Here is a 25,529-nt window from a genome sequence, read left to right as displayed (position 1 = left end):
AAGGTAGCGCCCGAGCGTTCAATCAGGTTATCATTATTTTTCCCAACCCAGAAAATCCCTTTGTGCCAGAACTATCTTTCGGAAAAGTCACCTACTGTTCAAGAAATGCCGGGTCTCGTAACAACAAAACAACGGCACAAAGTGCTGAAGATATCTGAAAATGAACACAAGTCCCACAATCTATTGCCCACCAAATGTTAACATTGGTAGACCCGGAAAATCCATTTGTGCCAGTACTCACTTTTGTTGTAGCAGGTTATAAAAATATTGCGCAAGTGTTGCGCCCAACTGCATGTATGCCATTCTAATGATTTTATATCAATCCACAATGTTATGAGTCTTTGCCAATTATAAGCCGAACAAAGTATAGCACATTTCAAAAGGTGATTCCTTGCCCATAAATACATTGTAGTTTTTTCATACTGGTAGATTTAAAATTGCTTACACAGTACAGTTCAAGCACAAAACAGCTAAAGTACCCTTTCATTGATAATGAAGTGGTGCAATTACAGTGCTAAAAAGTGACTTATGTTGCATTATGATGCCCAACCCAAATACATTTGTATAGGGCCTCAGGACACTTTACAGCAATCACTGATTACTGTAGCCAAAATGATGCTATATGGTTTACGGAGTTTTCTTGAGGTACAGTAATCAGCATATAAGCCAAATCGGCACTGGAAGTTTTCAATGCATTGTGGGACAGTTTTTGGAGTTTTGGGACGCTTTACCCTTTGACCTATTGGGAAAATTCAGAAATATTGGGTTTTGTGCATACAAAATATAATCTAAAATATTTTACAAGAATGAAAACAAACCCAAAAAACATTTGATAAATTAATTATTTAAATATTTATAATGATAAGATTATGACAATAATAAATTAATTACCGTAATAATTATAGCAATTTCCCTGATATGTCGGAGGTCAAAGTGTTCCAAAACTGCTCTCAAAAACCGTAAGTTACAATGCCGATTAGGCTTATTCCTGTAGCCCAAAACATGACTTGGGCTACAGTAATCCAAGAAGTTCCAAAGAGTACCGACTCAAAATTGCCCTTTGTGTAATGCTAAGGTAATCTGCAATTTTGGTTTCTTGGACGGCAAATAATGTTCCTTGGCATTTGTCGGCTAAAACCCAAAATGGAATGATAATTGCCGTATTTAAACATTACAAAGGCTTGCACAAGCAGTGCTTTGCGCATGTTTTTTGGCCCAACGCCATACATGCAGAATACAAATAACAATACACTTTGAATTGGAGTTTGTCAGGCGCATAGGGAAATTATTTGCCTTCCATGGACGTCAACACACACATGGCAGAGTCAGTATACCCTTTGGTTCTACCTCATTGATTACAAGACACTCCATATGCCATTGGGCTATTCCAGTTGAAATCCATACACCCCCTATGGAAGACATAACTATTGGAATGTCATCTTTCCCTGGGAAAGATCTGACAGCAGGCCAGACCATGGCCAGAGGGTAAACATGTTTTGGTTTCTTCCACCTTGAAAGCAAGGATAGTTGTGAAAATAATGGGCTAACTTTCCCCTAGGCCATCAAATATGCCATGAATTAGTAGGACTACAACTGGTATCTACTGGCCAGTTGATACTCCTATTTCCACATTTTTATGTGATCCTTTTAATAATCTCCCACACAGGGAGTGTGAATTTCAAACAGGTTACCTGAATGGGTGCTCCATTTGAAATCTACACTCCTGTGTGGGAGATCAAGGTCATGTCTTACATATATAGGTGGTGTATGAATTTCAACAGTAATTACCCATTTTAGCATCTTTCAGGTCCAGGATGCAATTCTACCCATCAAAGACTAAAATGCTTTTTAAAACTTTACAAAAAAGGTTATAAATGTTTTGGTTTTGGTCAAAATGTTTCAATAACATTAGAATTTCAGGTATATTTTAAGGTCACGAACACTACATTTTAAAATGTTATCAAAACGTTTAAATATAGTTGGGCAGACATTTGTGCAACATATGTTGGCAACATTTAAATAACAATATACATGCATTAAAATGTTTAGAGCCATGGTTTCAAAAATGTTTTTTGAATTTTATTAAAAAATTTTATACCCTTTATATACCCTTATAACCCGGTAATTTTAAATACAAATTTGAAAATGTTTTCTGTAAAACATTTTGTATTTGATGGGTATACACAATATTTTGTACAGATAAAATTGGACAAGCATCAGGTAAGTTCTCCGTCCAGGAGAAGTTCAAGCTATGACTCTATGGTTCTAACTCATTGACACACCATAGGCCATTTTAGCATCATTCAGGTTCAGGATACGACTCGGAGTACTTTGTATAGATAAAATGGTACAAGCATAGGTACGTTTTCTGTCCAGGCCAATTTCAAGCTAGCAATTTTTCCCATAAGTATCTATGAATGCTTGAACAGGTTTGCCACCATACCAATCCAGCCTCAGTCAAGGCTTGAATAGGCATGACCAATTACTGATTTAGCTTACGTAACCAGCTGTCAATCTGCTTTAGCTCTCTTGGCTGATATCTCCATATCCTGGAGAAAAAAAAAGAAATAGAAACATCTAAGTCTAGTTGTCATCGGTGATCTTTTGATATATCATTATCAATTTTGCTCACTTGAACTGCACCATTTGACGACTGGAGAATGACATTCTAGAATCTGCTCATGTATATAAATTAAATTTATTTAAAATTGTAATGTATATAATGTATTTTTATATTAACAATAATATTTATTTGAATTACCTGCAAAACAGTACAATATATGTATGTAATACACAAAATATAGAGCAAAAGTAAAAAATAAAACAAGGTACTATCATGAACATTCAGGAAGTAACTCTGGATGAATGAATGACCTATGCAAACCCAAAAACATTTAAGTGCGCACTTCTCCATAAATCATCCATTATGATGAATTTTTCTACACGGGTGATTTAATTAAAATTTACCTTTTCAATAACTTTTTGAATTGTGCCTTATTTTGGTTGTAGTATTAGGTAATTATTTTCTTGACATTCATAAATTGCTTGTTTCAGAGCGCATATTCTGAAGAAAAAAAATATACCTTCTTTTTTTCTTACGTTTTTAATTTTCAAATGTAAAGATCCACTGCCAGAAAACTCTTTTTACTATGACCCTGTTTACACACAGAGAAGGCGACTTCAATTGCTATTGCTATTCAATCGATTAGTATAAATTATTCGTTGATGGGGTGTTGACACGCTTATCAACTTCAAAATAAATTGTGGCTTCGACTTTTCCATCATCACTTGCTCATGCTTCAAATAACTATAATGAACTTGACCTTTAATTGCATGTCTGTTTACACTGCCAAAGTCTAGTTTTAAATTGAGTTTAAATTCAGTAAATGTTGCTCTGAGTCGTCATTATAAGTCAACTTGTGAAGTCAATTTCAAAATGCAGTGACCCTGTTTACACACAAACAAAGTCGAGTTAAAATCATCTTCAGGCTCTGTGTTACAGGGTCTAAAAAAGGGTAAAAAGAGCATGAAAATACAAGTGCTCCCACAGGTTACAAAGGACTGAAATGCTGTTTGCATAATCACTTCTAGCACCGGTCTCTCAGGGGTTAATGACCTGTATTGAAAAAAGAGGAACTTTGTTCAAAAAAGAGGAAAAGCACTGAAATATGCTCAGAATGGCCTGCAAATGAAAGACAAATCTAAAATTTTGCCTCAAAGAAATTTCCAAAAATGAGGAATTCAGCTTAAAAGAGGAGATTTCACACCCCTGCTACTAGTACGATACAACCTTAACACATAGGTATGCATGTATTCGACATCGTAGTGAATTCCTTAGTCACTGGTTCACACTTGGGTTTAAACACCTGTTAGCAACCCATCAATAATGTGTTGTGATCATTTTTATCGTGGTTCTGATTCCGAACACATAGCATGAAGCAATTGACTTGGCAATGACTGATTTTGATGTCACACTATGATGGCCAATATGCAATTGTTTATACAGTCCAACCTCTCTTATCTGCACCTCTTTTATATGGATCTCTCTGTTATACGGACATGTGATCTTCATAGAAAAACATGTTGATTTCATGCACTGAAGCATTTAGAAGGACATAACTATGTGGCATACATAACTCAAATACCATATTTCAGTGTTATTAACCCATTTTGAGTAATCTTTTGCTGTCTCAATGTTAGCACTTCAGATATTCAATGCAGAATTACATGTTATTCACTTATTCAGATTTTTCACTTATCCGGCCAATGCTTGGTCCCATGATGGCCCCATATATCAGTGATTTTTTTGATGATTTTTTGATGTGTTCTCAAAATTGCTCAAGTGGATGTAATGGGTTTTGAAACTAAGCTCTTCATATGTATTGCCATAAATGTCACTGTACAGCTAAGTAACAGAACATTACCTAAAACCTAACAGCCAATTATGTGTACATACCGTTCCAAATTGATAGTAGTGAGGAGCTAACTCATACAACCATTCTGGTTCAACAACTGTTATATCTCGCATGTAATCCTTGCTGGTTTGAAGAACCTCATGAAACACCACCCTTAATGATAGAAAACAATCAGAACAGAAATAAAAAAAATCATTACTATTGGTGATTTCTGATAGTCCCAAAAGAAGTTAAGGTTAGGCCTACAACCCAAAAAGGTCCACTTTTTTATGTACATGTGTTAAAATAGCTAGCTAGAACATCAGATGGACGATGGACTACACTGGTTACAGAATGGATACCTGGAAATGGTACTAGGCACACAGGAAGACAGAAAGTTACCATATTAGTTCCATTAACCGCCCATGCCGCTGTAAGCGCCCACCCAATGACTTTACAAGCAAACTGATATTAGTTTATTAACTGCCCATGCAAATCTGAATCATGGTCTGAAACATGACACGATGATGATGGATATTTTGTACCTTTTTTACTTATTGTCGGCTTAAACAATGTAAGAAATAAGCGCCCACCCAAAATGACTTTGTTAAGCACCCTGGACGGTTAATAGAATGAATATGATAGATGGAGGGATGAAATTACAAAATTCTTGATGTAACCTGGATGAGAAAAACGTGGGATAAATCAGATTGGCGTCACCTTGGAGAGGCCTTCACCCTGCAGTGGGTCGACGATGACTTATAGGATGTGTTAAAATGTGACCAGAAAGGTCGCAATTTGTAAGAACAATTCACTGAGTCCACTCATAGAACACAGGAATAAAGAAGATGTTAGACTCCCTATACTGCTCTGTGTTGGCGCTGCAAGCTATGGGGAGTAATTCAGGCCCTTGGCAGTAGCACACAGACAAACAAAAACAATACTGCATCAAATCTTGCATTTGCGCTGATCCCTGACACAGTATGTCACACCTGAAGCGTTGCAAATTTCATCTACTGTCTGCGAGTGTGGTTAGCACTGGTTCGTTCCAGGATGTAGTCCGTGCAAAACAGATACCTCAATTATCCTCATGCCTGAATAAACAGGATGATAAGTACTGCTACTTCTCTATATCTGTGGTTTTTTAATCAATAACTAATTGGGTGTATTACAGTGACGGATGTCAAAACTGGGGTGTTTTACATAGTGATGGATGTCGATTGCAAATTGATCAAGAAATGGACATTGGGAAAACGTTGAGTAGGTGAATAGTGAATGGTTATAACTTGCTATTAATGTTCAGCAATTCATGTGTTTATTAGAAGTAGACTTTTGAAGGCTTTTTTGTTGTAAAAATCTACATCTCACAAATGTACTAGATTGCCACAGTTATCCGTGACAAAAATTGTGAAATCTCAACATCAATAAAGTTACAATATGCGGGAAATTAATTCTGATACCAAATTTTTTGATAAAAAATATTACCCTGTTTTTCCCCGGTCCCCGCACTCCGTGCATCCATGGTATTCATGCTCGTCGAAAATTTCAGCGAAATAAGGGGTGTTTTCAGATGAAGAAACGCGATTCATGAAACACACAAAATAAGGGTGTTTTTCAAACCACATGTTCGCAAATTAAAAAAAAGGGTATTTTCATCAAGCAGCCTACTTGTTTCTGCCAGAAAAGGGTATATTAGAAATATCGTTCGCGTTTTAGCGAAAATAGGGGTATTATCGAAGGGCAAATAATTCGCGAAATTGCTAAAAAAAGGGGTGTTTTTCCCCTAAAAACTTCGCGAAATGAGATGCAAAAGGGGGTGTTTTTAAAGTTCACCGAAAAGCATGAATACCCGCGGATGCACGGAGTGCGGGGACCGGGGTTTTGCCAAATGAAACATAGATAAAAATCTTAATCCTGTAGTTCTAACTGGCAATAAAAGTAAAATTTGAATAGTTTTGCAATTTCAGGGGAAAATGGCCAAAAACATGCAAGTTTGCACGATTTCTGACAATTTCAGTCACAAAATTCAAAGACTTGGAACAAGTCTAAGCATTCAAAATTTGTAGTCTAGGCCGTAAGTTTGCTCATAAATTTATCTTTTTATGTTAACTCCGATAATAAAAGATACAAGAAAATGAGTTTTCCAAAAATTAGACCGCATAACATGAAATTAGTTTTTGTACAATTCTTCGGGCTTGATTGTCAACAGCAATGCTGAAAAACATCCTAAAATGCATGTTTTTGGCCCTTATTTCCAAAAATTGGCAAAATATTAAAATTGACCTTTTATTGCCAATTAGAACTAATTAAAGGATTGGGATTTAGCTATGTTTCATTTGATAAAACAGGATAATATTTTTTTTAATCCCTAAAATTAGTGCCGGTATTTTTCTGGCATAGGGAGTAGGCATGTAATTCTTACCATTGTGGCGGTTTTTCTGTATAAAGTACTGAAGTTGGATGGATATGCAACTCATGGTTGTCCCTGATAGTCCTGTAACTCCCACTAGGGTGGAGTCTGGCTGCATTAGCAAAGAATCCTGACACGATGCAACGACATACCACATCTGGATCGCCCTCGCTAGACTCCAGTTTGACTTTAAATTTACGCAAGAGCCTCTTCAGTTGTTCTCTTATTGTTAGGGCTCTTGTTAAACCTGATAGCAAATTGATGAAAAAGGATTTAGTGCATAATATATATTACTTGTACTGGAGGATCGCACATGGTGGAACCATGCAATGGGTGTATTGCAAAAGTTCCTGTGGTCATATTCATAATCCACACTTAGGTGCATTATTCCTAATGATTTCCCTTAAAATACAAAAATATAAGTGAATCCATTAAATAGTGAAATGGCCTATTCAGTGATTTGCGGACCAGGAGGATCTTTGTTAGTGTCATAGATGTACTAACATATCCTGCTGCTGGTTAAGCCGTGTATTAAAGACAAAATAAGATATTTTACATAAATCTGCAATTTCTCTACTAAGTGTTGAATAGGTTACATAACTGCGGACTTCCTTTATTTGAGGTGTTTATTTTATAAATCACAAAAGTTATTTCAAGCTCCAGGGTCAAGTTTTATGGCTTGATAACTGCTCTTGGTAATTAAACGGCATGACGGCTTACCTTTGTAGTTGAGGAAATTTTCATGGCACCATTTTGAATTCTTTCCATACTGCAACCAAAATAAAAAGGAGATACTTGTTAAGTAAATAAGTACAGAGGGAACCAAAATAAGTCAAGAGTCCCATCTACGAAAAGCTCACCAACCTTTTCAATCTGACAGTGCACCTATTGAAATGTTGTTGCTTTTGACAAGTGTTATGGCAATTACTATTTTGTACTATTTTTTGGTTCAAGCACGGTATCACCACTATCACACGTACAGCAAAGTGGATGAATAACATGATTTTTACAAAATGAACCATCACCAATTTTTCTATAACTCCTGGGGATGACAAGGCGAGTAATATCCAGCTCAGAGCGAAGGCCTTTCCTAGGTGGAATGTAGGTAGTGATGTAGTCAGTGAGTAGTCCATTTAGTACTTTGAAAATGTGAAGAAATGTGAAGAAGAATTTTAAAACGGATTCGCCCAATTTCCACCCAATTGGGCAGTTACAACCCCAGTAATGGCAGAATGAATTCTGATCATCACTTGGCTCGTCGGATTAGTGTATACTGCGCCTCCACATGTTGACATCATTGCCTCGCCAAGATGAAAAATGATATAATAGATGTATAATACCTACCTTAATAAATGCCTCATATACATTCAACATGGTTAGATGATCACCCTCGGTAACAGCAAATTTTCTCTTTGCTCTCTCCTGGAAAACGGATGGGAAAAATGATGTATAATAAATTAAATCTGGATATAGGTAGAAGGTGTCACAAATTTTTCTTGGTGGCTGTGCTGGATCTATATAGCCACTGTCATCTTGGGCTACTTATGAATTGGTTCAATTGAATCATGTCATAAAATCCCAAAAATTAAACACAATATAATAAAATATCCAATGCTACTGCTATACAGGTTTCCCAAGTTCCATAACTAATCAGATGGAACCTATAATACATACGTATAATCAAATTGTGCACTTTTCTCAAAAACTGCTCATTTTTGAATGAACCTGTAAATGCTTCTTGCCCTCGGGGCAAGTCCGCCCACCCTGTGTTTCTGATCTTGTGACTACTGGAAAAGTACAATGATGATGTAATTAGCTGGCACACGTCATAGCTAAGTACTCAAGAAAACAAGACAGTCCGACACATCTCGCCACAGAAACTATTGTCAAAAAATGTTTCTGAGTTAAGGGATCTAAAATGAGCGTTTATTAACGTTTTCGACAGTATTTTTTGTGGGACATGAGAGCACCTCAGACCTATCGAATTGCATTCTGAATACTGAAGCATGTCTTTCTGATATCAAATAATTTTCATTTTTGAAAATCACAATATAATACAAATTTTATGACAAATTATAAAAATTTGATATTTTTCAAATTTTTGATATATAACAGTCCTTGAAGTAAATTATATAAATCTAATGACATATTCTTAAAGTGTATGTAGCAGGGAGGAAAAGCCGACGGTCAATTGAAAATTTTGACCTTTCATATTGAAGATATGGATATTTTTCCCAAAAAGACCTAATTTTTTTTGGTGTTTTGGGGAAAAAAATCCATATCTTCAATACGAAAGGTCAAAATTTTCAATTGATCGTCGGTTTTTCATCCCACCTACATACACTTTAAGTATAAATCATCAGATTTATAAAGTTTACTTCAAGTACTGTTAAATATCAAAATATCAATTTTAATGATTTGCCATAAAATGTGTATTAAATTGCGAATTTCAAAAATCAAAATTATTTGATATCAGAATGACATTCTTCGATTCAGAATGCAATTCGATATGTCTGATGTGCTCTAATGTCCCACAATAAATACTGTCCAAACGCTCATACCCCAGCCCTTAAGGAAGTTTACTTTTTTTTAATTAGTAATATTGTAATGATCTCAAGACCTTGCAGAGGCAGTTTTCGTTCTTATATTTATTTGGAAGGCGAACATTTTGCCCAACATTTATGCAGTAAAATGATTGACATCTTGTGTTTAGTAGGCATAATACGAGGTAAAGAAAAAAGTAGGCCCTGTATGTGAAGGGGCAAGTCCACCCTGTGTTTTCCCCAGGCGAACTCCCGGGGCGGATTCGCCCCATTGCATCGTGATTTTTATTTTCCCTTCTCCTGCCATTACTGAAACTCAATGTTCTTACAAATGTGGTAGTATTTAGGTACAGTATACAGCTTTAAAGTGTAAAAACTATAGCATTCTAGCATGAGAAATGCCCTCTCTAGGCGAGATTGAAAAAAATAGGGCGGACAAGCCCCGGTCTCCCCTACATATCATCATTATTTTTAGAGATATAATAAAAAACAATGTTTAAATTACAGCCTTGTGGAAGATGTATTGACTATATTCCTTCACTGGTTATGGCCAAGATAAAATTTAACCTTGTTACTGGAAAAGTGACCAGTAGGTTTGCTCTACTTACCGCTGCTATTTTCTGGTTAGATGGAGTGAGGAAGATATTTTGCACTTGTAACAAGGCAGCTATGCTTAGTACCTCTTCTGAACACCCAAACTCGCCTGGAAAATGGCAAACAGATAAATTAAAGAAAGAAAGAAACAAATCAATCAAACAAGCACACAAAAACACTTATTACAGCTTCATTGTAATGTTTAAGAAATCATTCTGCCCTAAGACTCATAACACCGCCCTTACCAAACATTCTGGTTAATTTAGCCTGAATCTAAACAGAAATTATTTTAAGACCAATAAATTAACCAGAATATCAATTTCTGGTTAACAAATTAACCAGAATATCAATTCTGGTTATTTAATAAACAGAAATCATAACCTGAATCCAATTTCAGGCTAAAGTCTTAACTTGAAAAGTTATCTGGCTAAGATATTTAGCCAGATTTTGTATTCTGGTTAAAACATTAACCAGAATCAAAAATATGGCTATATATTAACCAGATTTGGTATTCTGGCTAATTATTTTTCAGGCTAATTATGGTCACATGATATTAGGTCAGAGGTCACCAACTGTAAGGAAGCATGCAGATTACTGATATGGCTCAGAAACTGCCACAACTTTTTGAAAAATTTACAGTTTAAAGGGTATTTTAGGGTCTTTTAACATTGTATAGTTGATGGGGAACATACCAGCTATGTCTGTGGAAGGAAGATCAGCTGTTCGTAAGTTTCAAAGGCTGTATTTTGTCATTCTTTTTCCCCAGGAAACATTGCCTAGAAATTGTTGAATTCAGCAGACATGCATGCATTATGCATGTATCATTTATTTATAATAATTATGTGGGTATACTGCAGGTTGATGCTGGCTGACCCAGGTGAAATGTGTTACTGATGTTGTTGGGGTGTTAATTATGCTGATGTCTTGGGGAGGTTGTACTTTGAAGTGGGGAGGGTTATTTAGCGAGTTCAAATATGGCGAGTTGTCATTGGGAGAGTTCAAATAAGGTTGTCACATCATAGTAGTATATGTTTGTATTGGTTTTAAAGTTGGGATGATTTGGTGGGCAATGTTGATATATTGGGGATTGATGTTTCTACTTTGAAGTGGGGGGGAGGGTCATTGGAGAGTTTAAATGTGGTGAGTTTTCACCTTCACCAAATTTGAAGTGTTGTATTTGGTAAACTTGGGGTGTGGTTAGCTCGAGATACTCTAGCTAAAATACAGGTTTACATTTACTATCTTACATTATCTTGCTGTATTTCAGCTAGAGCTCCAAACGACAAGCTTCCGGGTTTTTTGGAGAACAATACTGTTACGTAAGATGAAGAAGAAACCCGCCTCGAGCCCGCCCTACTCATTATTTCATTGTACTTATTGCAATTTGCCTCCACACATTACGTAATCAACACAAAGCTTTTGTGAGGATTAGTGAGTGGATAAGAAATTGACAGTGGAGGATACGAAGGACACGCCGATTGTTAGTTGTCAATCACGAATTGCCGCAACGTATTAATATTTTACTGCATGGCATTCCGCAAACACCAAAACAAATTATGCCGTATATTTCCAAAGATCATCTCATATGAAGTAAGCTGAATGCGATCTGCTCTTTTGTAACATTCCGATCGCTTTTGATCACCTATTATCGGCGAATTTGCTTAAAAACACCTGAGTTCATGTTGTGTAAACATAATTAGCATAGACACAAATGAAATTACGATGCAATACAATGCAATTTGAATGCGCAGCAGATCTATAGAAATTACGCTGCCCGGTTTTATGCAGAATTAGACCCTGTCTGGGTGTGGTGTGTTCTGTTGATGCATAAATTGGGAGTGTTTGTACTTTGAAGTGGGAGGAGGGTCATTTGGAGAATTCAATGCACCAGGATGAGCACGTTATCACCTACACCGAATTGAAAGAGTTATATCCGGGAGTTATATTTTGTAAAAGTTGCAATGTGGTATGTCATGTTGATGTCTTGGGGATGTTTGTACTTTAATGTGGGGGAAGGTTCATTTGGAGAGTTCAAATATGGTGAGTTGTCACCTTCTGCATATTGGGAGAGTTGTGTAGTACCGTTAGGATGTGCTTTGTAAACATAAACTCTTCCAATATGCTAAAGGTAGCTCTGAATATTTGAACTCTCTAAATTACCCTCCTCACTTCAAAATAGAAACTTCCCATTACATTGACATAGCACACCACATCCCAACTATACAAACAAAACTTTTCCAATATGCTCAAGGTGACAAATTGCCACTTTGGAACTCTCCAAATGACGACTCACCATAGTTGAACACTGCAATTGACAACTCGCCATATCGGAATTCTCCAAATGACAACTCACCATATTTGAACTCTCCAAATAACCCTTCCCCACTTCATAACACCCCAAGAACATCAGTAACACTTTTCACCTGGGTTAAAGACTGAAAACAAAACTGACAAGGTTGTGACCAACATTTGAGAAAGGAGAGCATTAATTTGTAAAGAGGGTCAAGTGCACAGTATGAAATATGAATATCAAACTTCTTCAAGGTTTGGAGTTCAAATAAACTGATGTTATCCAGCAAGTTCTGATAACACAATCCTATAAAAGGTGTATTCCAGTGGCAAAGCATGTGTCATCCGATGGGGGGGTGCACCAACCATGATTGGGGGCACCGGTCTGATTGGGGGGACAAGCTGTTTTTGGCAATTTTCCTATGGGATTTTCTAAATTTTGCAATCGATTGGGGGCACATGCCCCCCATGCCCCTATGACGCTATGCCACTGGTGCATTCTGATCATGGCAAATGTGGGAATTTCAATCTACGTGTACACACGTATGAGGCTAAAGTTGAGAAGAGTGAAGTCTGGTTAATATTTCTGGCTAATATTCTGTTTAATAACTCTAGCTAAAATTCTGGCTAATTTGTTCTGGCTAAATTTTCAGGCTAATCTCATTTAAATATTTCGGCCCTTTTTCAGGTTAGAATCAGGCCTGATTTCATTTCTGGTTAATATTTCTGGCTAATAATTCTGTTTAATAATTCTAGCTAAAATTATGGCTAATTTTTTCTGTATAAATCTTTCTGGCTAAAATATCAGCCCTAACATTTCTGGCTAATCTCATTTAAATATTTCGGCCCTTTTTCAGGTTAGAATCAGGCCTGATTTCATTTCTGGTTAATATTTCTGGCTAATAATTCTGTTTAATAATTCTAGCTAAAATTCTGGCTTATTATTTCTGGTTAAATTTTTCTGGCTAAAATTTCAGGCCTGACATTAAATTTCTGGCTTATCTCATTTAAATTTTTCAGCCCTTTTTCAGGTTAGAATCAGGCCTGAATTTAGTCATTATTTCAGGCCTGATTTCTAGCTGAATTCAGGTTTAATTCAGGCCTGACACTTTGGTAAGGGCGTGTATTGATATAGAATGGCGTGCACGCTGTTGGGCACAGTACTTACGTTAGTAGTAGTTGTGCGTTGTGCAATGCGTGACTGGCGCACGCTTATGTGAATTTACGGGAGCGTAAGTTGGGGCTTTATTGATGCTGTTACGACCAACGTATACACCAACCTTACTGATGGCCTAGGGACAGAATACCCTTTACTACCAGGTTCACACAAAGTAAACACAGTACACTGTAGTTAATATTTCAAAACAATAAAACACTAGTAACATTTATTTTGGGGTTAATTACATCATCAGGTTGGGCTTTAACCATGTTAACTGTAAAATGGCCTGCTTCACAAGTTTCCATGAAGAGTCAGCTGTAGCTAGTAAAACAGATAATGCATGCATGCAGCTCGCGTTTTTGTGCACAATATTCAAAGTCAAGTCATGTCATGACAGAAATAACACAGCTAACTTGAAGTTGAACTTGCTTGAAGTCTACAGTTTTTACTCACTGCTTAAGCTTAACAGTTTGGGATGGTTCCATACCAGCTTCACCTCCAGTGAGTTCCTCAATAACTGATAAGTCTTTCAATTTTCTAAAAACTCTTGCATTTATTCTGCAAATGTTAGATGTAAAAACGGAAACAATCTCAGCACATGTGTGCTATCCGTTCTGCTCATGTAGGCAGCCATTTTGATCTCTACTATCTCCAGCCTGTAGGCAATTAAGCCTGTCTCCCAATTAGCTGGCTGGAGGTGTCTGATGCCTGATGCTCAAGGCCTCAATCAATCCTATGATATACCAGGGGACATCACAACACGCACAGTAACAAAAACCGAATAATTTCTGCCTTATATAAACCGAACAAACTTTAGGGTTGGAGTGTCCTCTAAGGATCATTCATGAGTAAATTGCCCTGGTTATTGAGGTCATTCATAACTTGTGTGCATGAAATGTTGCCATCTTTGGCATGCAATGAAGAATCCTAGGGTGAGTAATTTAGATATTACAAACCTCTGGTTATGGTTTTAGAGCTGCTGTTGGTGACAAAATCTTCTGATTAACTGGAGCCAAAGTATTGGACCATTGAGTTCAGCCCACTGATTATCATTGGATCTACACATGGGTTGCATATTCAGCCACTTGGTGTATCAATGACCCCTTTATCTAGGCCAAATTTGGAAATCGCCCAATTTTTTCTCACTGAAGCCAAAATTTTACAAAGTTCACCAAATATTTTGTTAAAAGTTATAAAATCTCTAGCAATTTGTGTTAAATTTGGCCAACAATTTGGCCATTTGTATAACGATGGGTCCAAATTTCTTGGCAAATTGGTATATTGATGGGTCCACTTTCAGAATAATTTTTGCTGACAGTGCTCTTTTGTGCTTTCAGTGTTCCCTGGCAGCTCATTAGACCCACTTTGTTGTTTTTGTCTCAATTTTGTTGTCAATTGCCAGATGAATAAAATAAAATAAATCAATAAATAAAAATAATTCTGGTATACCCTGCGCAAAAGTATAACCCTATAAGTATAACACATGGTGCGCAGAACAAACCAGAATTGTACCTAAAACACACTCAGCCATGCGTACATCCATTGGTTGTGTTAACTTGGCATTATTATCCAATGCACCTAATGCATACAGAAGCTCTAAGCCTCGTATCATGGCTTTATAATGCATATAATTACCTGACATTAACAGCATCTTGGCAAACAACGGATCCAATGGAAACTCAGCCATCCGTACACCCATTGGTTGTGTTAACTTGGCATTATTATCCAATGCGCCTAATGCATACAGGAGCTCCAAGCCTCGTATCATGGCTTTAGATGTGGGTGGTGACAAGAAGTTGAAGCGTAAAACATTGTCAATGCCCAAACATTTCAGCTGTAGGATCACTGTACTCAGGTTGCTCCTGCAATAAGAAATGGGCTATTCCATTTCATATCCACACACCTTCATGGACTAAAGCCATGAATCTAAAGCCAAGAATTCTCCGCGATGCGGAAATTCCGCGAAAATCTCAGAATTTGGAGGTAAAGTGGAAAACGCATTTCTGAGAACATTTTTTTTAAAAATAAGCAAAAATGACCTAGAAAAAGAAAAAAAAAAATACAATTTTCACAGCTCGAGTATCCAACAATCTTTTGATCGCCCAACTAAAAATAGCTCTTGGGGCTTTCCCTACCTTTTGAACGCGTTTCAACATGACTCGGACACGTGCATTGCGCTACTACTCCCTGGATTCTTGTGAAATTTTATTATGTCAGAAATGTGCTAAAATTACAAAGCGGAGAAAAGCGGAATTTAGCATTTGTAAAGCAGAAAATTCTTGGCTTTAGCTTAATCTTTCACACAGGGGGTGTGAATTTCAAATTGAGTTATGACACTCCCTGTGTGATTGTGTCTGCCATTCAGGGGTATATGTGATGCGATCAAGCAATGCGACAAGTCTGATGTTGATCAAAATTCAGTTTTCAGTACATAAGTCACACTTAGTAAGAGCTATATTTTGCTGAAAACCCCATCATAATTTGATTTATAGTTCCAGAGATATGGCCATTTTAGTGCTGCTCAGAACAATAAAATACAAAGGAATACTATTATTGGCTTTATTTCAAAATCAATATTCCCGACATCTGACTCATTTTGCTTGATCACATCACATATGGATTTCATATGGAATAGCCTAATAACAGATACATTCAAGAGCTTTTCCTAACCAAATACACAATAAAAATTCATCACAATGAGATTTTGATTTTTGATCGTGGTAATAAATACACATGTACAGTGTTTGTCACAACTGGTAAGGTATCGTATCACAAAATGCTCCAGATGTTGGATAATTAGACTAAAAGGTATTGTTTTTAGTCGCTGGAGTGCATCTATCGTCTCATATAACACGGGCGACATCATTATTTTAAGTAAAACAAGGAGGTGAATCCGATTTGTTTTACGCCAAAAATAATGATGTAGCGTGTTATATGAGACGATAGATGCACGACAGCGGCTAAAAACAATACCTTTATTCTCATTCTTAAACACTTCAATTCGAATAAATGTGTTAATCATAGGTATACCAAATTTTAATCAAATTAAATCCTAAATTTCACAAGGAATTACCTAGGACTTAGAATCGATCAGTCCCGTTGTTGCTATGCGCCTCCGATTAGTTCAAATAGCGCGTACGAGTATCGCGTCGACACGCACGTGCTAAGGTGTGTGATATCGTGTCATATCACACGGGTAAGAACCAATAAGATTGCTGGAACATTCTCAAGTGTTTAAGAATGTGCTACAAAAACAATGGTAATCTTATACAAAATAACAGCTGAATACTGACTTTACTACAATTGCTGATTTGTTTCTAGTAGCATGCGTGCATTGCATTCGGGAGGCAAGAAAAAAAAATGAAAAAGCTAGAAATGGGGCTAGAAATAATAACACCATCAGTGGAAGCAACAAGGAAGCGATGAAATTTTTCATAATCACATGGTTGATTAACATGGTGGTGACTGGTGACAAATTGTGAAATGGTTCCTGTTGCGCATTGCAGTTTTCTGTATTTGAAATAAAAATTTCAAAACTACAATTGCTCTTTTTAAACCTGCTACTAGAAACAAAATTTTTTGGCCTTACATGTACCCTCTTAAAGCCATAATGTACAATCTTTGTAAATGAATTTGTTTGTTTTTTTGGACAAGTACCTGTTATTTTCCCCAAACCTGCCTGTCCAAAATTTGACCTTGGAAAACATAAATCACACATCTGCCCCTCCAGGGAATGAGTCAGTTCAAATACTGTATTTCGTCAAATAAACGCCCCCGGGGGCGTTACATTTTCCCAAGGGGGGGTTATTCAAGGTCAATTTTAGAACAATAATTCCTGTTAAAATCATTAGGTAAACTTAAAACTCGCGCTAAAATGACGAACTACGAACTAGAAACACTGATTTCTGGTTCACTTCCTGGTTTCCAATCCAGATTTTTCGCCAATTATTGACGCTATTATTGACCATGTGAGCAACTTGGAAAGCTTACTACACAAGATAGCATGGAAATATTGGCATTTTTGAAACATCTTGGTTGAAAAAAGTGGTGGGGGCGTTTATTTGAGGGGGGCCCCGACTATTTGACAAAATACGGTAGATATTTAGAATCTCTATCAACCAACCTGGGAAAAAGGTCTTTTTCTCAGCTCTCCCTGCCCTTTGTACAACTATAATTTGATTCACCTCAAGTTTGGTAGTGACGTCAATACTCTTTCGCGGTTGCGCCGCAAGCGTGCCGACAAATCGCTCCTGTACGCGTGCGTGTACACTCAGGGCGTTTAACTTTACGCGCGCGATTCGATACTATGGCGAACAAAATACGCACGTACGTCACTTCCAAACTTGAGATGAACCAAATTATATGCCTGGGAAGTTCGGATGCTCACAATGACCTTATGCCACTAAAATGTGTTCATTTTATATAAGGTGGAAATTATTCGGCTTTTGTTACCGTCAATAAAGTCCCAACTCACGCTCGCCTAAATTCCCATAAGTGTGCGCCAGTCACGCATTTCGCAATGGCGTGTATGCTATTCGATATCAATACATAGTGTTATGAGTCTTATTTTTTCTGCCTTATATAAACCGAACAAACTTTTGAGCTCTTTGACCTCATCATTTTACCTTTGCATTTCAGGTACTGTTGACTTTGGTAGTTTATGAAAGTCCTCTTCTGTGTATAGCCTATATGCCTTCCCTGATCTGACTCTACCAGCTCTCCCTGCCCTCTGTTCTGCCGATGCCTGGGACACTGGCGTAATCACAAGACCCTCAATCCCTGTCTGAGCGCTGTAGGCACGGATCTTGACGAAGCCACTATCAATTACTGAAGCAATCAGAAAAGAAAACGATTACTGTTCATGGATACTGAAAACATTGGGCTATTCCAGTTGAAATCCATACACCCCCTATGGAAGACATGACCTTAATCTCCCACACAAGGGGTGTAGATTTCAAATGGAATCACCCATTCAGGTAATCCCATTTGAAATTCACACTCCCTGTGTGGAAGATTAAGGCGACGCGATCTTTTGTTGGTCGAAGCAACCAAAAAATCAATTTTCATTGTCTAAATCAATATATTATTGAGAAATAACACTTTGATGTTTTGCCAAAGTTCATTCTACAAATCATATTCTTTGAAAACTTCCTTGATTTATTGTTGTTAATGAGTTATGTACATTTTACAAAAGTGTTGTTGTTTCAGCCCTCTTTACAACATAACTCAAGAACCACAGAACCTACAAAAGTATATCTGTGATATTTGAATTTGTCTACACGCTCGCTATGAAACGATCAATGCAATTTTTGCCAAAGCTCACTACCATTCGCACGATGCTGTGAACTACCAAATCGCAACAGTTTAAAATAGGTGCTAACCTTAAGGTCAAGTTTAGCCTACTCGTGCATGTAAACCCTTACTCAGTCAATCCACTCACTTACTTGCTTGATTACTCACTCACTCATGCTTGTAAACACTTACTCAATCCACTCACTGTACTTGCTTATCACTCACTCATGTATACACTAGCTTGCTCATTCCCCATGAATCACTCATTCACCCCTATGTGCAATCGCCTCCAAACATGGACACTGTTTACGACTATGCAAACGTGGACGTCTGAATTCGTACTCAATCAACATACCGAGGACATTTTCCGCCATTTTTTGTGTGTATTTATGTGGTTATGGAATTTAACCTAGTAACTGCAGGCGTAATATCTAATATAACGACGGAGGACGTATTTTGCAAATATGTTATACATGCATTTACCGGCGTTTGCAGACCTCCACAAACTGAGGACAGTCCCCCATTGCCGAGTGGTCCACGGTTGGAATATGGTGTGTGTGTGTCCTCGGTTGAAGGCGACTGCACACACCCCCACTCACTCACTCACTCACTCACTCATTCATTCATTCACTAAGCCAACAACCAGCCAGCCACCTTAACCATCCAACCGAAAGTTGGCAAAAGTTTGTTTTGTCACCCTTTCAATGTTTTGTTTGCTTTCTTCATTGCATTATATGTATGATTTGTGATCAAAATTACTGAACCGAACAAATAAACCAATCAATACATTAACTTACCATAGACAATTCCACTAATGGTGATAGATGTTTCAGCAATATTGGTTGCTATCACAACTTTTCTGGTATTTTTTCCAACTCGTTCAAACACTTTCATCTGATCTCTGGCAGGTAGACCACCATACATCGGTAATGCTAGCATCTTCATATATTTGTTGGGTGCTAAATTTCTAATTTGTTCACTGGAAGAAGAACCCAAGACAGAATTAGATTAAATGAATTATTTTCATTCTCACTCAGCCTTGTATTTACCAAATGTTTACTGCTCTTCTTATAGTGTCCCTGACTGGTTAGTCACATGATATAGCCATACATGTATGAGCTTAACTTAACCCCCTGAGCACTACCTGCTGATGTAACACTACCTCTGATTGGTCAATTACATGATATCTTCACTTTAATCACCAATCAGAATGGAGCTTTGCAAATAATTCACCCCAACTTTTTTGTGTGGTGAAATCATTCTAACAATGTTGCTGATTGGGCCAATTGATAATGAAAACTTCTTTTTGGCCAATCGGCAGGTAGTTCTCATGGGGTTCGACAGCCTCATCCCACCCACTTTATTCAAGGAAAATGAAGATTTTGGCATCAGAAGAAAGCTCCTATTTTTCTCATAATCCCAGTGAAATATCAGGATTGAAATATTTTCCGTTTCCATGTTATGAACGAAAAGGTGATAGCCTCATTGCCACATATGCTGCAAAATGTTTTGGCTTCTAATATCAACACCGCTAGTGCAATTTAACCCAAAACACAATATTAAGAAATCTGATCATGCCCCTTTGATATAGTAATCTTTGAATAGTTCTAACATGTAGATGCCGTAATTTAGCTACAGGCTACACACTACCAAAGCAATTTTATCTGAGCAAAAGCTCTCAAGTAGCCTAAAATATAATGATACACATCATTTGCCCCAATATCCACAATGTGGGTGCATCACTGGGCAATCTACCATTTTTTTTACCCAGCATACATGTTTCTACTAATGCTTAACATGTGCACCAATTATGCATTTGCTGCAGGTATGTTACCAGCAATGGTCATTCCGAGAAGGAAAATGCCTTTTGTATGAGAAATCTGACCTTGACTGAGGGAGATACAGAGTACAAGAGGGACTGATTTGTCATGAAATGACATTCTTTCCATTCCAATTTCACATGAAAATATTTATCATATTTTATTTTATTTTGGCCCCTGATTCTGGCATCTTAAAGGGGCCTGGTCCAATTAATTCATGTTCTGTTTTCGAACATACATAGAGATGATAGAGGCCTAGTTCCAGTAACTAACTCGTCATACCTAGAGTTACAGGGCACTCTATTGATATCTATTCCACAAATAAGAAACATCACAATATGTGGGCTCCTTTTGGGCTCGAAGGATGTAGCTGAGGAACTCTCTCAAGGACAGTTTGGGCATGCACTGATGATTTTAATCCCATTGTACCAGGGTTTGGGCGTGCGTGGATGATTTTAATCCCACTGTACTACTAGTCTATAATCACAAAGTTGAGGTAATTGATCTACATTGATCTCATCTTTTGGGTGAGTTCAAAATTCCCTGAGTTGGCAAAACCTGCAAAATTCCAGTAACTGTAACTCGTCATACCTAGATGTCATTAAGTTTATGATAAAGACTGAAGTCTTGCTGCCAGGACTAGATAGAGGCCTACTACTAAAACAATACCCTTCAAAATTTTGAGTTGTATTGCTCGAATGGTTTTGATGAGAAACAAAAACATGTATACCAGGATAGTACACATAATTCTGGTGTGGTTACAATTCACCAAGTTTTTATTCACACCATTTAAATGAAACTCATCTCAGGCGTTAAGATTTTACTGAGGTAATGAGAAAATATTAGCTTTCATCTGAAACCTAAATCTCAGTTTTGATAAGAGAAATGGGGGATGAGGCTGTCCACAGAGTCAAGTTTTATCAGAGAGGAAAGAGTCTGCCATTTTTGGCTGTTACTCATAATATGGAAGGCAAAATTGGGTTACCTCCACATTATTTCACTACACATCTAGCAAACCTTGATTCAAAGTGTTCTGTCTGTATTGCATGGTGGCAACTGTGCTTGCTAATCTGTACATAAGCAAACTTTTGTACTTCAAGACACATTTGGGTTTATTGCACTGGAGACATTTTAAATTTACGCAGCTCATGAATGAAAAGCCAAAAACAAATTTTGAAATACAAAATGCAGAGGAAGATTTAACTGATGGAAAACAAATACATGAAATCTAATTAGACTTGACACGCTTAGATTTTACCAGGCAAATATTTTTGCAAGCTTTAGACCTGCCACACCCAGTTAATTAAGGCAAAATAATTTGTTTCCCAAGTCTAAATCCCAGATAAATTTGCCGACTCAACACCTTGAGTAATTGTATCTACTGGAGAAATGAATAAAAAAGATTTTAAAACTGAGAATATAATTTTCTCCTTAGCTACAAAGGGCAACTATAGTTACAAAACCGCAGTGGCTTCGTCAGCAATCTCAGAAAAACAACAGCTCAACAAAATTCATCAACAAAATTGTAGCCATAATCTAGTTCATTGGGAAAAACAAAATTCATGCCAACAATCTTGCTAACATAACCTGTGTCAAACATCATCAAGTACTATTAAAAGCTTAACCCATAAAAAAATTCATTTATCCATGTACCCAAAATCACTCAAGTAATAATGCCCTACTTATTTACCTCCAGATCTGCATGCATGGCTGGCAAAACTCAAGACTGATCAGCAAAACCAAACAGCCCAAGCACTCCCATCAAGCACACAAAGGAAAAAAACCAGGTGCAAAATATTGATCCCAAAAATGATTGCCAACTCCAAACTAAATTTATCACCCTCACTTGACACCCAATTTAAATCTCCCTCCAATTTAAAATGAGGGCAGTATTCCAGAAAATTTATGACCCAGCCCAGATGGTGTGAGACCTGAAAAAAAAATGCTAAACCAAATTTGTAACAACCTCACAGACACTCTCACAGACTATCAACTTAAACTTGGTGACTTAATAAGCTTTTGAACTTTGACCCTTACATGACTAGTCTGAGTATTTGTTCGACCTCATCTTGCCCGGTGACAAATGCCAGGATATCTCCTGCTGGTTGAGTCTTGTGAATCTTCATAATCGTCTCCACAGTTTCCTTCAGGTAATCAGGAACAGGACTGAAAAGGTAACCATGGTAACATCGGACATGAATTTCAATCAATGCAAAAACAGAGATGATTAAAAAACTAAGAAAAAAAAGGTAAAATAATGCCAAACTGCCCATAAACAGGCTGTTTGTGGGTGGGGAAAGGCAGGGTATGACTGGGGTGCATGTGTGTGTGGGTATGCCGATGTCTGCAGTTCCAGTTCCAGTGTGCCTCATGGTTATATATAGATTTCTCATGTGTTTGTTTACAAATGCACACATCCCCCAACACACCCCCACATCCCAACACATAATCACCGGTAACCGGGGATTCTGTACTGGATGAATAAACATGGAGGACGAATGTTTTCTGATTTTCTGCACCTAAATAACCGGGGACGTTGACACATTTTACATTAATCGTTGGGTGCATTACATACTGACGGATCTAATTGGGTAAAATCCATAGATAACTTAAGCAATCTATTACATATGTGAGATTAAACGATTTTACAACACTCTTTAACCTTTTGAAAATAATTTTCAAATGTCAAATAGACACATGAATTGCTGAACATTAATTGCAAGTTTAAGATCTATGCCCAATCCCGATGTCCATTTCATGATAAATTTGCGATCGGTATCCGTCACTATGTAATACACCCCGGTTTTGACATCCGTCACTATGTAATGCACCCGATAAAATTATACACATTTTTTTTTGGATTCTAACCTATCAACACAGCAATGAATTTTATATCAACAATACAGGACACACTCGCAAATGCATATTTTGCAGTAGATTGCACATGTCAGTTAAACAGAGTCGATCATTATCCCGTTGCAGTACCATCCACGGTTGGAATGTAAAGTTTCATATTAAACACCTACGCACCCACCCGGCACACCAGAAACTGGGATAGTGCATAAACAACATCTACAAGATTGTTCTTGCTTCTACTGTCAATATAGCAGCAATGTCTAAGCTGGGTATTCCCAACCTCCCCCTCCACACACACAACACACAAACCCACACCCATGTTTGTAATACCTGCAAACAAGGACCTCGTTCTGCATATGAAATAATCCTATCTAACCGAGGACACACACACCCGATTTCAATCGACACACCATGGACCACAAACAAACACACCAGACAACTTACTATCCAACCGTGAGCCGTCATGTACTCCCTCAACATGGACCACTTTTAAATGCATTTTTACGTTATTTGCGTTGTCCTGGTTATAGCCAGCAATCATGGACATCCACAGTTGCAGATGTGTCTATGTTTGTGATGTGTATATCCTAATGTAGGTTCACGTTTGCAGGTAATTATAAACACACCCACACACACCTTACCTTAGTGCATAGAAGACATCTACAGGAAATGTTCTGCCTTCTACTGTCAGTATCGCAGCAGTGTCTAAGCTAGACACCCCACCCTCCCAACCCCAACCCTACACACACACACCACACACATACACACCTTACCTTAGTGCATAGAAGACATCTACTGGAAATGTTCTGCCTTCTACTGTCAGTATGGCAGCAGTGTCCAAGCTGGATGGATAAATTGACACATTAACAAAATATTACAAGCAAACAAATAAACAGATTGACAAGAACTTGTATTTTTACACCAATCATTGTATTATATTAATGTGCCATGGTCAAATTGCTGTAAAACAAATAAACTTTATTTTGCAAGGGGTTGAATTTGCAAACAAACAAAGAAATGACAGAAAATTAAACTGATGTGCAGTATACATAAACATATTCAGACCCACATAATAGACTACAATCAAGTGCAAATTTGCTAGGACACTTCCATAGTTCAATGACCCTCCCCGCTCCCCTTATTCAATGTTGTATACCAAACACCTCATTTTTTAAATGGGCTATATTTTTGCTCCAACATTGGTTGGTGGGGGAGGGAGGGGATTCGAAATAGGTTGGAAACTGTACAATTAAAATATCATATGGTGAACTTCATATGACCGGTTTTATTGAACAGAGGGCGCGAAATATGAACAAGTGTCCCAGGGAAATTTGCACTAGATTGTAGAATAGATGTCCCTATCATTTTCATGAAGAAAATAAAACCTGTGAATGTATTCTGAATAATTGTAATTTGTAACAACACATGTTACAGCCATTAAACCTCAATGCCCATATGGTTGTCATGTGATGCAGTTAACTAAATGTGTATCACATTCTAACCCTATGTGCCTACTGCCTTTATTACAGTGTCTCTGATTGGTTAATTACACAATATAAACATCTGAGTAACCAATCAAATTAGGGTTTCTAACCCCATGGCACCACTGCCTTTCTTATAGAGCCTCTGATTGGTTATTTTTACACATTATAATCATCTGAGTAACCAATCATAATAATCAAATATGTGCATGTTAGAAAAATCCACAAGGGGCAAAAAACATGTTTTTAGTCCAAGACCACTTCTGATATATGGGTCAGTTGATAAAAGGGTTTTTTTTTCCATGCATTCTCAATTGTTATTGCGCGCATCAATAAAGTCCCAACTTACGTTCGCGTAAACTCAAATAAGCAGACACCAGCCACCCAACTGTGTGCCATTCTATATCAATAACGATGTTATTAAGTCTCATCTTTTGCCAAATATCAGGCGAACAAACTTTAAGGACTAGAGACACAATCTGACACTTAAATTCTTGTCAACAACACCCCACTTTGCAAACCAATGTCAAGTAAGGTCAATACTTCATCCTTCATTCAGTCGCAATGTTTGGAACCGTCTATAGGATGAGGATAAGAAAACAATATTTATTTTGCCTTATTGGAGGGGTGTTAATTAAGTTGACTACAGTCAGTCTAGTCTGAAGTACAAAGTACCAACGCGGATGCAAAA

General features: G+C 37.3%; 1 protein-coding gene across 1 annotated transcript in view; it reads right to left on the bottom strand.

The window, feature by feature from the left end:
* Window positions 1-266: 266 nt before the first annotated feature.
* The window catches only part of LOC140136345 (probable ATP-dependent RNA helicase DHX35), a 34,870-nt gene continuing 9,607 nt past the window's right edge, over window positions 267-25,529 (bottom strand). The window contains exons 7-17 of the mRNA XM_072158074.1: window positions 24,131-24,199; window positions 22,539-22,667; window positions 19,479-19,660; window positions 18,015-18,216; window positions 15,025-15,251; window positions 9,956-10,050; window positions 8,149-8,226; window positions 7,525-7,573; window positions 6,817-7,051; window positions 4,457-4,568; window positions 267-2,549 (exon numbers count right to left, since the gene is read on the bottom strand). Coding sequence (XP_072014175.1) covers window positions 2,511-2,549; window positions 4,457-4,568; window positions 6,817-7,051; window positions 7,525-7,573; window positions 8,149-8,226; window positions 9,956-10,050; window positions 15,025-15,251; window positions 18,015-18,216; window positions 19,479-19,660; window positions 22,539-22,667; window positions 24,131-24,199 — 1,417 coding nt within the window. The 3' untranslated portion in view covers window positions 267-2,510. The remainder of the gene's footprint in view (window positions 2,550-4,456; window positions 4,569-6,816; window positions 7,052-7,524; window positions 7,574-8,148; window positions 8,227-9,955; window positions 10,051-15,024; window positions 15,252-18,014; window positions 18,217-19,478; window positions 19,661-22,538; window positions 22,668-24,130; window positions 24,200-25,529) is intronic.

The sequence above is a fragment of the Amphiura filiformis genome, chromosome 16 (assembly GCF_039555335.1).
Source record: "Amphiura filiformis chromosome 16, Afil_fr2py, whole genome shotgun sequence".
NCBI lineage: Eukaryota > Metazoa > Echinodermata > Ophiuroidea > Amphilepidida > Amphiuridae > Amphiura > Amphiura filiformis.
Note: the sequence above shows the minus strand (reverse complement) of the source record. Positions and strands in the feature narration are given on the sequence as shown.